Below are 13,184 nucleotides of genomic sequence, written 5' to 3'. Positions count from 1 at the left end.
CACATAGGTATCAGTGTGCGCGCGTCCCCTGTGGGTATCAGACTGACTTTTTGAAAAGTCTTCCCTGCCTTCCATACAGAGCTGCTTTGGTGAGTTTTATCAGGCGTGTAAATATTTAAAAGTGAATATACTTGTTTGAAATAGTCTGTTTAACAAGGGCTAGGGTTGTGAAAATGTAATTTTGAATTGATGTTTAGCAGGCAGATAGTAACCTAATTTAATCAAACCTTTAGTCATACCTTCAAAAATTGTACAGACGAGAGAAGTGACTGTCTGAGATGATGTTTCCACATAAAAAATCTCATGAAAAGATAGCACTTGTAGATGTTTCACAATGCTACTAAAACATTGAATCAGAGACGCACGCAAATGCAAGAGAAAACTTATCTGTTATCTGTCGGAAGTAAAATATGTACAGTATACAGGATGCACATATTCGTCAGCCAAGCTGAGGAATGTTACAAAAGTACACACCTTTATTGAGTTTCACTATATAATATAACAACATAATAATATAATAATAATATAATAATATAACAGCCTGGAGATCGGGAAGACCTGGGTTCGATTCTCCCCTGGGCATTTCTGTGTGGAGTTTGCATGTTCTCCCCGTGTGCGCGTGGGTTTTCTCCGGGTACTCCGGCTTCCTCCCACATTCCCAAAAACATGCAGGTGAGGTTAATTGGCGACTCTAAATTGTCCATAGGTATGAATGTGAGTGTGAATGGTTGTTTGTCTATATGTGCCCTGCGATTGGCTGGCGACCAGTCCAGGGTGTACCCCGCCTGTCGCCCGAAGTCAGCTGGGATAGGCTCCAGCATGCCCCCGCGACCCTAATGAGGATGAAGCGGTATAGAAAATGGATGGATGGATGGATGGAATATAACAACTGTAAAGACTGTAATGTGCCAAAGGTATAGTCTTTATGGATAATACTTTATGATATCACAATGTGTGCTAGCAAAATAGATAATATATAAATGTTCTCATAATATTATGACTTTATTCCCATCATATTTTGACTTTATTCTAGGAATGCACAATAAAAAAACATTTCAAGCTGTAACCAATACCGATAACTTCCTGCTTCTCAAGACTGAAACTGATAACCACTAACTTTTTAGATCTATTATTGTTTAAATTTATATTTAACTGTAATTTGTGCACTCGTGGAGGTAAGAACAACTCAGAAAAAGTTGGATTTGACAGGGTGTACCTGGAGATTTGATCTTAACCAGATCAGATAGATAGACAGATGTTTGTCACTGCACACAATAAACACTGCAAATGTAAACACTGTGACTGTAAACAAAACTTGGTTTGTTGGCTCCACTTCCATTACTAAATATCATGACAACACTACAATTAGCAAAACAGAAACCATGGCGCTGAGTGTTTTTCTGGCCGACGGGGGCCGGTGTCTTCAGTTGAGGACGCCGCAGCAGGCAGCTTTTTTGGTGGCGCGGACGTCTTTGTGGGCTTTCAGGGGACACTACTACTATCTTTTCCTCATAACATTACAAGTTTATTCTTGTAGAATTGTAACATTTTTCCTTGTTCGAATACAACTTTTTTCTCTTAATATTTGGATTTTATTCTCATAAAATTACAGCTGTTTTTTTGGTGATTTTTTGTTGTTGTTTTTTTATTCTTCTTGTAAATTTTCTTCTGGTGATATTTTGACTTTATTCCCATAATTTTATAACTTTTTCCCCAACCTCATTTTCTAAAAATTACAATTTTGTTTATGTTTGTTTCCCAAAATATTACAACTTTGAATAAATAACATCATTTTTCTTTAATATCTCAACTTTATGCTACTAAAATGAAATTATTTTTTTCTCATAATATTACGATGGTATTCTTGTAAAATGATGACTTTTTCGCATTAGATTACAGCTTTTTTTGTCTTAATATATTTTGACTATTTTCTTGTAAAATTACCTCTGATTTTTTTCCCCCTTTTTTCCCCCTTGTTAAAAGCAGGCAAATAAAAAAACAGCCGCGGGCCGAAAATGGCCCTTGGGTCGCACTTCCTTCCCATCCCTGGTTTAGCACATATTGACCTTCATTGGATTGTTTATGGCACATTTCATGTACAAAATGTATCTAAGTGGCCCCCATCCTTCCATTTGTATTAATTTGTTACTATTATATATTTTTTATTTTTTTTTTATTTGAGTGTTTTTTAAAAATGTTTTTATATGTAATATTTTGGGCCGCACGGTGGTCTAGTGGTTAGCACGTTGGCCAATACAGGAACAGCCTGGAGATCGGGAAGACCTGCGTTCGATTCTCCCCTGGGCATTTCTGTGTGGAGTTTGCATGTTCTCCCCGTGTGCGCGTGGGTTTTCTCCGGGCACTCCGGCTTCCTCCCACATTCCCAAAAACATGCATGTTAGGTTAATTGGCGACTCTAAATTGTCCATAGGTATGAATGTGAGTGTGAATGGTTGTTTGTCTATATGTGCCCTGCCATTGGCTGGCGACCAGTCCAGGGTATACCCCACCTGTCGCCCGAAGTCAGCTGGGATAGGCTCCAGCATACCCCAACGACCCTAATGAGGATGAAGCGGTATAGAAAATGGATGGATGGATGTAATATTTTATTTATTAGAGAATTAGCTGCCAGCAGTTCGCAGTTTTTAAAATTCCATTTAAAAAATCATTAAAGGTAAGCTAAGTATTTGATGTTTAGCATTTTCTCTTCTTACTTTACCCAAAATGAATAAATAATAACAAAATAAATGTAGTAAATATCCAAGCACGGTCCATCTTACGTAATAAGTCTTTGCACCATTTTGGGAACAGTGGTATTGCACACTCGATGGGAGAGTCAGGACACAAAGTGCAGCAGTCAGCATTTTCACTTCTCTCTTTGGAGTGACTAACCGTAATACGCACGTAACACACACTTCCCTTAACATGCAGGATACTTACCATGTCAACACTGGGAGCTACACGTTGCCAAATGCAGATTAGAAATCTCTTCTTTTCTTCTCCGAGTGCGCCATCATAATGGTTCGGTACTTTTTTAAGGCCACGGTTCGTTTTGGTTACAGTAGGGGAACAAAATGCTCTCCATCTTGTTTGTGACATTAAAAGACTAATTTGGCTCTGTTTTGTTTGTGGCAATAAAAAACCAACAGTAACAAGCGAGAGAAGAACGTCCATTTGTATTTCTAAACTCATTTGTTTTTCTTTTCATGTTTTTTCCTCATGTGTTGCGCATTTCTTATGGCCAATTCTGCAAATTCAATGATTGCGTGATTACATCATACTCCAACCCACCGACACCACAGATAGATTGCAGGCATGTGGGAAACACTGAACGGCCGTAGCGGGACGGCTGTGCAAAAGTACGTTGGTAAACTGCACTCCCTGGCAATGAGTTGCCACCTTGGGCTTTTAGCTTGCTGGCTAGCACTGCTTAACTCTTTCAGTGGGGATCGGTTGGCCCAGCTTCGAGCCCGAGCGGGTGCAGGGCCAAGTAATAGGTAATGTAAGATGCAGCATTTGTGAGCATTGTGTTCTAGAAAGGTGCTACATGAATCAAATCAATGATTATGAGTATTATTATTGTTTCTTGTGTTCTGCAGGACAATCCCAGCCATGGATACAAATGAAGATCAATATTATCTCCTCCAGGAGCTTCTGAATAACCTTGACGTGACGTACGACCCGAGCTACGTTCAGAGCGAAAGTGTTAAACTCTGCGACAAGTCGTCTGTCGTTAACTTTGGTTCCGAATTCAACCCGGTGTTCTGCTACGTCAACTTCATCCTGAGTTACCTGGGCAACGGCCTGGTCCTCTACATCATCTTCAAGTATGAGAAGCTCAACACAGTGACAAACATCTTCCTGCTTAACCTGGTCCTTTCCAACATCCTCTTCGCCTCCAGTCTCCCTTTCTGGGCCACATATCATCAGTCTGAGTGGATTTTTGGTACTGCACTGTGTAAGATTGTGAGCAGTGCCTATTTCATTGGCTTCTACAGCTCCATCCTCTTCCTCACGCTCATGACGTTTGATCGCTACCTCGCGGTGGTTCATGCCGTGGCGGCTGCCAGGAGCAGGAAGAGGAGCTATGCGGTGGTTTCTTCTGTGGTGGTTTGGTGTATTAGTATTCTCGCCAGCGTGAAAGAGCTGGTTTTCCAGAACGTGTTTGAGAGTCAGTTCAATGGACTGATGTGTGAGGAGTCCGGGTTCTCGGCGGCAACCATGGCCTTCTGGCGCCTGGTCAGCTACTACCAACAGTTCCTCATGTTCTTCCTCCTCCCTCTCTTCATGGTGACATACTGCTACATTAGCATCACCATCCGCATCCTGTCCACTCGCATGAAAGAGAAATGCCGTGCCATCAAGCTCATATTCGTCATCATCTTCACCTTCTTCATATGTTGGACCCCCTACAACGTGGTCATCCTCCTCCAAGCCATACAGAGCACCAGTTCAGAAGTGGAGTGCGCCAACTCTAATAAGCTGGACTATGCGATGTTTGTAACGCGTAATTTAGCCTACCTGTACTGCTGTATCAGTCCAGTCTTCTACACCTTTGTGGGGAAGAAGTTCCAGAGCCACTTTAAAAGGATGCTTGCTAAGAAAATCCCTTGTTTGAGGAGACGCTTCAGTCTCAGCAGCCACAGCACCAGATCCACATCACAGAGGACGCCTCATTCTGATAATGAGTACTAGATAAACCTACGCCAGGGGTGTCCAAAATGCAGTCCGCTACTCAAATTACTGAAATAAAAGAAACACAACCCACATTAGACATTATGAAGGATTATTTTGGCCATCCAGAAAACAAAAAATTGGCCCACATCCAAGAAAAATAGCCCCAACAAACCAAAATGGCCAACTGCCTGTATGTCTTCCAGCATACGTTCTTTGGTGATTTTCATGTATTATGAACACGTGTACAGCAGATTCGTGATTCCTACCTGCAAATTTGCAGATTTTGGGCAAAAAAAAATGTAAATAGCCTGTTTTTTTCCACAGAAAACACATCTAAATTGCCCTGTGGCGCTACTAATTTATAATTAGGTCGTAAAACAGCCAAAATGTACAGCATACACAGGCACGGATTTAGAGGGGCTAATAAAATGATAAACCATCCTGGATTCCAGTCACCCAGTCCCAGTGAAGGTACATGTATGTCTAAACCGGTACACGTTGATTTATTAGTACTGCTACTAGTACCAAGACACATCACCCCAGGCCACAGTCAGTCAACTGACCCCAGAGCTGATCTGGCCTGATTCTGATGTATGTCCATAGGGACATGCATCTGACATGCATCTGAATTATGGGCGCATGGTGGACGCATATGCCAGAATGCAACCGAGACACATGCTATTCCTGAACCCACTGTCAGGCTGATAATTTACATTGGACATTGAACATGTGCTGTACATGGCTATTCAGGTGGAGGTGCAAAATAAAGGTTCTGGCATCGTGACTATGAGGAAAACTGTTGTCTATTCTCAATGAAAATGAACCAGAAAAGCCACCCCCAGTGACATAAAATTATACTCAATTCCTCGGAATTTACAGCTGCTTCAAATTGGAAAATATTTCAGGAAATTGAGCTAAAATGGGTTTCTCCTAGTACTGGTAATTTTATAAATAGAATGTTTTGGCTTAAACGATATATTCCAAGGATAAAAATAACAAGAAACTCTTGAAATTAAGGACATAAAATTGGCCTCAGATATCACAGGATTGCAGGAAATGAGGTCTAATTTAAAAAAAAATTCTGGGGGAGGTTCCCCCGAACCCCCGCTCCATTTACAGCACTTCGGCCTACGGCCTCGGCCACACCCCCCCTTTTCAAAAAAGCTAGATCCGCCCCTGATACATGTACCACCAAAAAAGAGCTCACAATTCTTACATGTTTATGCTCCACTGTTTTTTTCCTCAAGCGTTGCAAATTCCACATTTTGTACCTCTGTCCTTGAACGCAACATAGTTGTGTGACAAGGTGCCAAATTAAAGCTTATTTTACTTCTACATAGTGACTCCCAGCTGTTCATAAATCATTTTACATTATCAGTCATTAGTGGTGAGTACCTGTAAGTTTTCTGTGTTCAATAATAAAAAACAATAATTGAAAAAAATAAAAAAATTAAATGTATAAAATTACAATTATTTGTGTAGGTGTGTCAGGCAATGTTTAGGGCGTAAACCTGGTTTGTGTCACGAGTGAACAATGGCAACTGAAGAGAGAAAGGGTTGGGGGGTCTGGAGCTGAATCTAATTATATGTTGATCTGAAATTGAAGGCGAATGGGGTTTGGAGGGAGTGGAGCAAGCCGTGTGTCAAAAATAGACATTTTTATGGGTTTGTCAATGACTTATGGGGATCTACTGTATTTGGGCCACATCTAAAACAAAAAAAGGCCCAAATCCATATAAAATGGCATACAAAATGGCCAGCAATGTGTGCATCTTTCAGCATAGGTTTTGGATGATTTTTGTGTATTCTGTCAGGATGAACATGTGCCCTGGATTTGCTGTCAATCACAACAACCCAGGTGGCAGATGGGAATATTGCCTCACTCTCCAGGAGGCGCTAGTGAGTGGGTCAAGCCATACAATATGTCTGCCCTTTGTATTGCGCTATATGTTTTCTGAAACATTTTGTGTGGCAGTTTATTCTCCCTTGGACGATTGAGCATGTGCCTTGAGACAGTTTCCTTGAGGTTTTTTTTTTCTTGCCTTTTATACAGTTTGAAAAACTCACACACGCTTGTCTTAGGTAATATCATAAAATATAATCAAATATACACATTTTAGACATTGTGAGGCATTGTTACACAAAGACATTATTAGAAGAATGAACTGTTGCTAGAAGTCTGCATTAACTGTAAAGCTGCTTGATTTTGTTTTTCTGCGAGTGTCATTGACAAGCAGAGTGCTTTAAAGTGAACTGCATTAACTTTAAAATGGCATCACAAATAAACCTTGTGTTTGTATGAAAACGACTTCATTGTAAGTGGTTTAATTTTTTTTTTTGATGCTGTACGTTTCAGGGATGAGAACAAATTTACATGCATCTTCTTTTGTAAGTTATGGATGAACAAATATAAAGAAGCAAAAGACTGAGAAAACCATCTTACCAACATGGCACACACAAATAGGCTTTATTCAGTCAGCCACGACAAAGTGCACTTGTATTTTTGTAAGGAAAAGACTAAAAATCTTACTAAACAAATATATACATTATATATATATATATATATAATACACATTATACATACATACATACATACATATACATATATATATATATATATATATATATATATATGTATATGTGTCACGTTTCACAGGGCTCTCTCTCGTTGCCCTCGTCTCCCGTGCCTTTTCTGTGTTTTCTGTCCAGATCCTTAGTTCCGGGCTGGAGGCGGAGCTGCTGAACGCACCTGTAATTGAGTGCCGACGCCACTACTTAAACTGACTACGGACAGCTGGAGAACGCCGGATTATTCCTTCGCTACACCACGTTCCAGCCGTGTGTGTCTCTCAGCCTCGTATTGTTTCCAGTCTCTTGCTAGCGCTCAGCAGACTCTGCCTCCAACCGGCATTATTTGTGTTTCATTTTTTCATGGTGTATCTGTTTTGTCACCATCGCTTTTCGTTGTGAGTTCTGGGACAGAATAAATTCAGTGCTCACCTACCTGCCTCCAGCCTCTGCATTGGGAGTTCCCAGACCGGCACCCAACCGCACCGTGACAGAATAATCCGGCCAGAATATGGAACCTGGTGACACGGACCCCCTTAAGAAATCACTTCGTCTCCAAGCGATGCGCCTCACTAAGCAAGAGGAGCAGTTCGGTGCACTTGGAGCCAGTGTGCAGGGGTTGGCCGAGCGACAAGACGCTCGTATGGCCGCACTTGAGTCGCAGCTCAACGCTGTGCTGTCCGCCCTCCAGGGTCACCCGGCTCTCACTCCACCACAAGCCGCTGACGCCGCTCCGGATCCTGCGCCCCTTCCTGCCCCCGAGTCCAGCTCGACGGTCGTGTGCCCCCAGCTTTCCAGGCCAGAGCGATTCTCCGGGGACTCTGGTGACGTGCGCACCTTCCTGACCCAATGCGAGTTGCATTTCGAGCTGCAAGCGGCCGCTTTCCACTCGGAGCGCGCTCGCGTAGCCTTCGCCACGTCGCATCTCACCGGCAAGGCGGCGGCCTGGGCGACGGCGGAATGGAGCCGGCGATCGGCCATCTGTTCTTCCTTCTCCGCGTTTGCCAAATCCCTGGAGCAGATATTCCAGCGGAATCAACCGGGCCGCGAGGCGGCCCGGACCCTCCTGAGGCTGCGCCAGGGTCGCCGCAGCGTAGCGGATTACGCAATCGAGTTCCGTGCGCTCGCGGCGGAGAGCGACTGGAACCCCTCCGCGCTCTTGGATGTGTTCGCTGACGGACTCGCTGAGCGGATAAGGGACCACATGATCCCTCTGGAGACTCCGGGGAATCTCGACGAACTGATCGCTCTGGCCGTGCGAATAGAGAAGCGTTTGGACCACCGGGAGCAGGACCGCCTGTCCCGTCGAGCAGCACCAGGTTACGACCGGAGCCTTTTTGAAGAGCGCCCTCTCTACCACCGGCCGCCATCCACCACGGGAACCACGCCGTTGCTGGCGCCGGAGGAGCCCATGCAGCTCGGTGGGCACCGTCTCACCCCAGCAGAGAGGAGGCGGCGCATGCGGCTTCACCTCTGCATCTACTGCGGACAAGCGGACCACACCATCTCCCTCTGCCCCATTCGACCTGGCCACCAACGCTTCCAGACCTCCCCCTCGTTTCATCCTAGTTCGCCGATGGACTCACGGACTACGCAGCCGCCTCCTGCTGCCCCAGCGGCCACCCGATTGCAGCTGCCAGGTACACTCGCATGGTCTGATATCAATGTCGATATCAATGCTTTTATCGACTCGGGCTCGGACGATTGTTTTATTGATGAACTTTTCGTTGCTAATTCCGCTATACCTGTAGTTCCGCTAGCAACAGCTAAAGTGGTTCGTTCCCTGGATGGGCGTCACCTGGCTAATGTCACTCACAAGACACGCCCCCTCTCTCTCCGTCTGGCTGGTAATCACCGTGAAATTATGACATTTTTTGTCATCCCCTCGCGCTCTGCTCCCGTGGTGCTGGGGCTTACATGGTTAGGCAGACACAATCCGCACATAGATTGGGCCAGACCTGCCATTGTTGGTTGGAGCGTGTTTTGCCACACGCACTGTTGCAAGGGGGTGTGGCCTCGGTCCGCGGCCGCTCGCGCCACCTCGCAGGAAAGTATCGACCTCACCTTGGTTCCTAACATGTATCATGATCTCAGAGGTTTTCAGTAAGGATAAAGCCACATCACTCCCCCCCCACCGCCCTTATGATTGCTGTATTAATCTCCACCCGGGTGCGGTTCTCCCTTCCTCACGCCTGTACAATGTTTCTAAACCTGAGAGAGAGGCACTTGAAGATTACATCTCCTCCTCACTTGCCTCCGGTCTTATCCGCCCCTCCTCCTCACCACTTGCCGCTGGGTTTTTTTTCGTTGAAAAGAAGGACAAGTCACTCCGCCCCTGCATTGATTATCGCGCACTTAATAATATCACAGTTAAGAACAAATATCCACTTCCTTTATTAGATTCCGCATTTAACTCTCTGCATTCTGCAAATTTTTTCACCAAGCTTGACCTCCGCAATGCTTACCACCTCGTCCGTATCCGCGAGGGGGATGAGTGGAAGACCGCCTTTAACACACCATTGGGTCATTTTGAATATTTAGTTATGCCTTTTGGCCTCACGAATGCTCCCGCAGTTTTCCAGGGTCTCATAAACCATGTCCTCCGTGATATGCTTGGACGTTTTGTTTTTGCGTATTTAGATGACATTTTAATTTTTTCCACTTCTCTCGAAGAACACATGCAGCAGGTTCGGTTAGTCCTCCAAAGACTTCTCGAGAACAAGCTTTTTGTTAAGGCGGAGAAGTGCACTTTTCACTCTTCATCAGTTTCTTTTCTGGGGTTCATTGTGGAGAAGGGGCAACTCCGACCCGATCCTGCCAAAATCCAGGCAGTGGTTGACTGGCCCACTCCTACATCACGTAAGCACCTTCAAAGGTTTCTGGGCTTCGCAAATTTTTACCGTCGTTTCATTCGGAATTTCAGTCGGGTTGCAGAACCTTTGACCAGGCTCACATCTACTAAAGTTCAGTTTATGTGGACCCCAGACGCTAACTCCGCCTTTGAGAAGCTTAAGTCCTGTTTCACCTCTGCTCCGGTTCTTGCTCACCCTAACCCTCACTCTCCTTTTGTTGTCGAGGTCGACGCTTCCGATACCGGCGTCGGGGCCGTCCTCTCCCAGCGCTCCACCATCGATCACGAGCTGCACCCCTGCGCCTTCTTCTCACGCCGCCTGACCCAAGCAGAACGTAATTACGATATTGGCAACAGGGAGCTGTTGGCGGTCGTCTTGGCGCTGCAGGAGTGGAGGCACTGGCTGGAGGGCTCGGAGGTCCCTTTTGTTGTACACACAGATCATAAAAACTTGGCCTACCTCCGATCTGCCCGGAGACTTAATCCCAGGCAGGCGCGCTGGGCACTTTATTTGGCCAGGTTTGACTTCACGCTAACGTTCCGCCCTGGATCCCAGAACGGCAAGCCGGACGCACTCTCCAGGATGCATTCCCCACCTGTGGACTTACCTCAACTAGAGACCATCCTTCCTCAGTCCCGCATCCTGGGAGGCCTACAGTGGGACGTGGAGAAGCGAGTGGCGGAGGCAACCAAGGACTCCTCTCCTCCGGGGGACTGCCCCGCTGGTCGCCTGTTTGTGGTCGCAGAGCTGCGCCCGGAGGTTCTACGTTGGGCTCACGAATCCAAGCTGGCGTGCCACCCGGGAGTATCACGCACAATCTTCCTCCTGTCTCAGCGGTTCTGGTGGCCTTCCCTCCGCTCGGACGTCAAGGAGTTTGTGGCCGCCTGTGCGAGTTGTGCCCGGAATAAGCCGTCCCATCAAGCCCCAGCGGGGCTGCTGCGCCCCCTGCCCATCCCCTCCCGACCGTGGTCCCATGTGGCACTGGACTTTGTGACTGGTCTCCCACCATCCAATGGCAACACGGTCATTCTTACCATCGTGGATCGTTTTTCCAAAATGGCCCATTTTGTTGCCCTCCCCAAGCTCCCCTCGGCACTGGAGACAGCTCAACTTTTGGTCAAAGACGTCTTCCGGCTTCACGGTATTCCCTGCGACGTGGTCTCGGACAGGGGACCACAATTCTCTTCGGCAGTTTGGAAGGCCTTCTGCAGGGCCTTGGGTGCGTCAGCGAGCTTGTCCTCCGGCTACCACCCACAAACTAACGGCCAGTCAGAAAGAGCTAACCAAGATTTGGAATCCGCCATCCGCTGCGTCTGCCACCAGCAGCCAGCCTCATGGTCCTTCAATCTGCCGTGGATTGAGTATGCGCGCAACACCCTGGTCAGCTCAGCCACAGGCCTCTCACCTTTCCACGGGGCCTACGGGTACCAACCTCCAGCTTTCCCTTCACTGGAGGCGGAGTCGGCGGTCCCTTCCGTGTCAGCCAACCTGCGCCGCGCCCGCCTAGCCTGGCGGAATACCCGGACAGCACTGGCACGTACGGCCGAGCGTAACCAGCGTTTGGCCAATCAACATCGGTCGGTGGCCCCTGAGTACAAGACTGGACAGAGGGTGTGGCTATCTACTCGCGATCTACCCCTGCACACGGACTCCAAGAAACTACAACCCAAGTACATCGGTCCTTACCCTGTGGAACGGGTCATCAGTCCCTCGGCCGTCATGCTGAGGCTCCCGGACTCCCTCAGAATTCATCCTACTTTCCATGTGTCCCTCATCAAACCAGTCAGTGTCAGCAACCTAAGCCCTCCGGAGGTGCCTCCTCCTCCTCCCAGGCTCATCGACGGCCATCCCGCATTCACGGTCAAGGCCATTCTGGATGTGAGAAGAAGGGGCAGGGGTTTTCAGTACTTGGTCGACTGGGAGGGTTACGGCCCCGAGGACCGTTCGTGGATCTCTCGTGCCCTCATTCTGGATCCCCAATTACTATCAGAGTTTTACAGTCGCTTCCCGGAGAAGCCAGGTAGGCCGCCAGGTGGCGCCCTTTGTTAAGGGGGGGAAATACTGTCACGTTTCACAGGGCTCTCTCTCGTTGCCCTCGTCTCCCGTGCCTTTTCTGTGTTTTCTGTCCAGATCCTTAGTTCCGGGCTGGAGGCGGAGCTGCTGAACGCACCTGTAATTGAGTGCTGACGCCACTACTTAAACTGACTACGGACAGCTGGAGAACGCCGGATTATTCCTTCGCTACACCACGTTCCAGCCGTGTGTGTCTCTCAGCCTCGTATTGTTTCCAGTCTCTTGCTAGCGCTCAGCAGACTCTGCCTCCAACCGGCATTATTTGTGTTTCATTTTTTCATGGTGTATCTGTTTTGTCACCATCGCTTTTCGTTGTGAGTTCTGGGACAGAATAAATTCAGTGCTCACCTACCTGCCTCCAGCCTCTGCATTGGGAGTTCCCAGACCGGCACCCAACCGCACCGTGACAATATGTATATATATATACACACAAGAAAAACTCTCACAGTTAAAAATCACTGATGCAGAAGACTAGACAATGCAATTACTCTCAAGGGACATTACTATCGAAATGACACTTTCTATACCAGCTGTACACTGCCTAAAGTATATCCATGCTTCATTTCTAGGTATTATCCTTTGAATAAGTGTAATTAAAACGGTTTAGGGGTGATAGAGTGTACATTTGCCTATAAAGGTCTTTTTCATTGTATTCTTTATGTTTACAGAACCAAGCATTAAAACAATGCCTTCCAATGCCTATTTATATTTTTAAAAATATGTGTGGCATTGGCAAGATTGTGATTATTTTTATTTGTATTATTTTTATTACCTTGTAAGAACCTTTTATGGTTGTGTTGTTCCCAAGGGTCCATGTTGGCCCATCTGTTTGGGATGCGAGGTGGACTGTACCAATGTAGCAGTGATGAGGGGGGGGTGTATCGGTACAGTACTTTATATATAAGGTGGAAAGATCCTGTATGGAATTTAAGGAAAACTGCAGCGTTGGTTTACTTTCCAAGAGGGAGCACAAAGACACATTACCGCCCTGCTAGGTTCATTTTTATGAATAGA

At 46.4% G+C, this 13,184-nt stretch overlaps 1 protein-coding gene across 2 annotated transcripts; it reads left to right on the top strand.

Moving 5' to 3' along the window:
* On the top strand, positions 1-6,952 carry ccr12a (chemokine (C-C motif) receptor 12a). Of its 2 annotated transcripts, none has more exons than XM_054769451.1 (2): positions 1-89; positions 3,600-6,952. In XM_054769451.1, exon 2 carries the CDS (start codon positions 3,613-3,615, stop codon positions 4,693-4,695), a length of 1,083 nt encoding a protein of 360 aa, XP_054625426.1. In that variant the 5' UTR covers positions 1-89; positions 3,600-3,612; the 3' UTR covers positions 4,696-6,952. The 2 variants fall into 2 exon arrangements, with proteins under 2 accessions (XP_054625426.1, XP_054625425.1); XM_054769450.1 differs by lacking the exon at positions 1-89 and adding an exon at positions 2,759-3,497.
* The last annotated feature ends 6,232 nt before the right edge of the window (positions 6,953-13,184 follow it).

This window comes from Dunckerocampus dactyliophorus, chromosome 2 (genome assembly GCF_027744805.1).
Source record: "Dunckerocampus dactyliophorus isolate RoL2022-P2 chromosome 2, RoL_Ddac_1.1, whole genome shotgun sequence".
Taxonomy (NCBI): domain Eukaryota; kingdom Metazoa; phylum Chordata; class Actinopteri; order Syngnathiformes; family Syngnathidae; genus Dunckerocampus; species Dunckerocampus dactyliophorus.
Note: the sequence above shows the minus strand (reverse complement) of the source record. Positions and strands in the feature narration are given on the sequence as shown.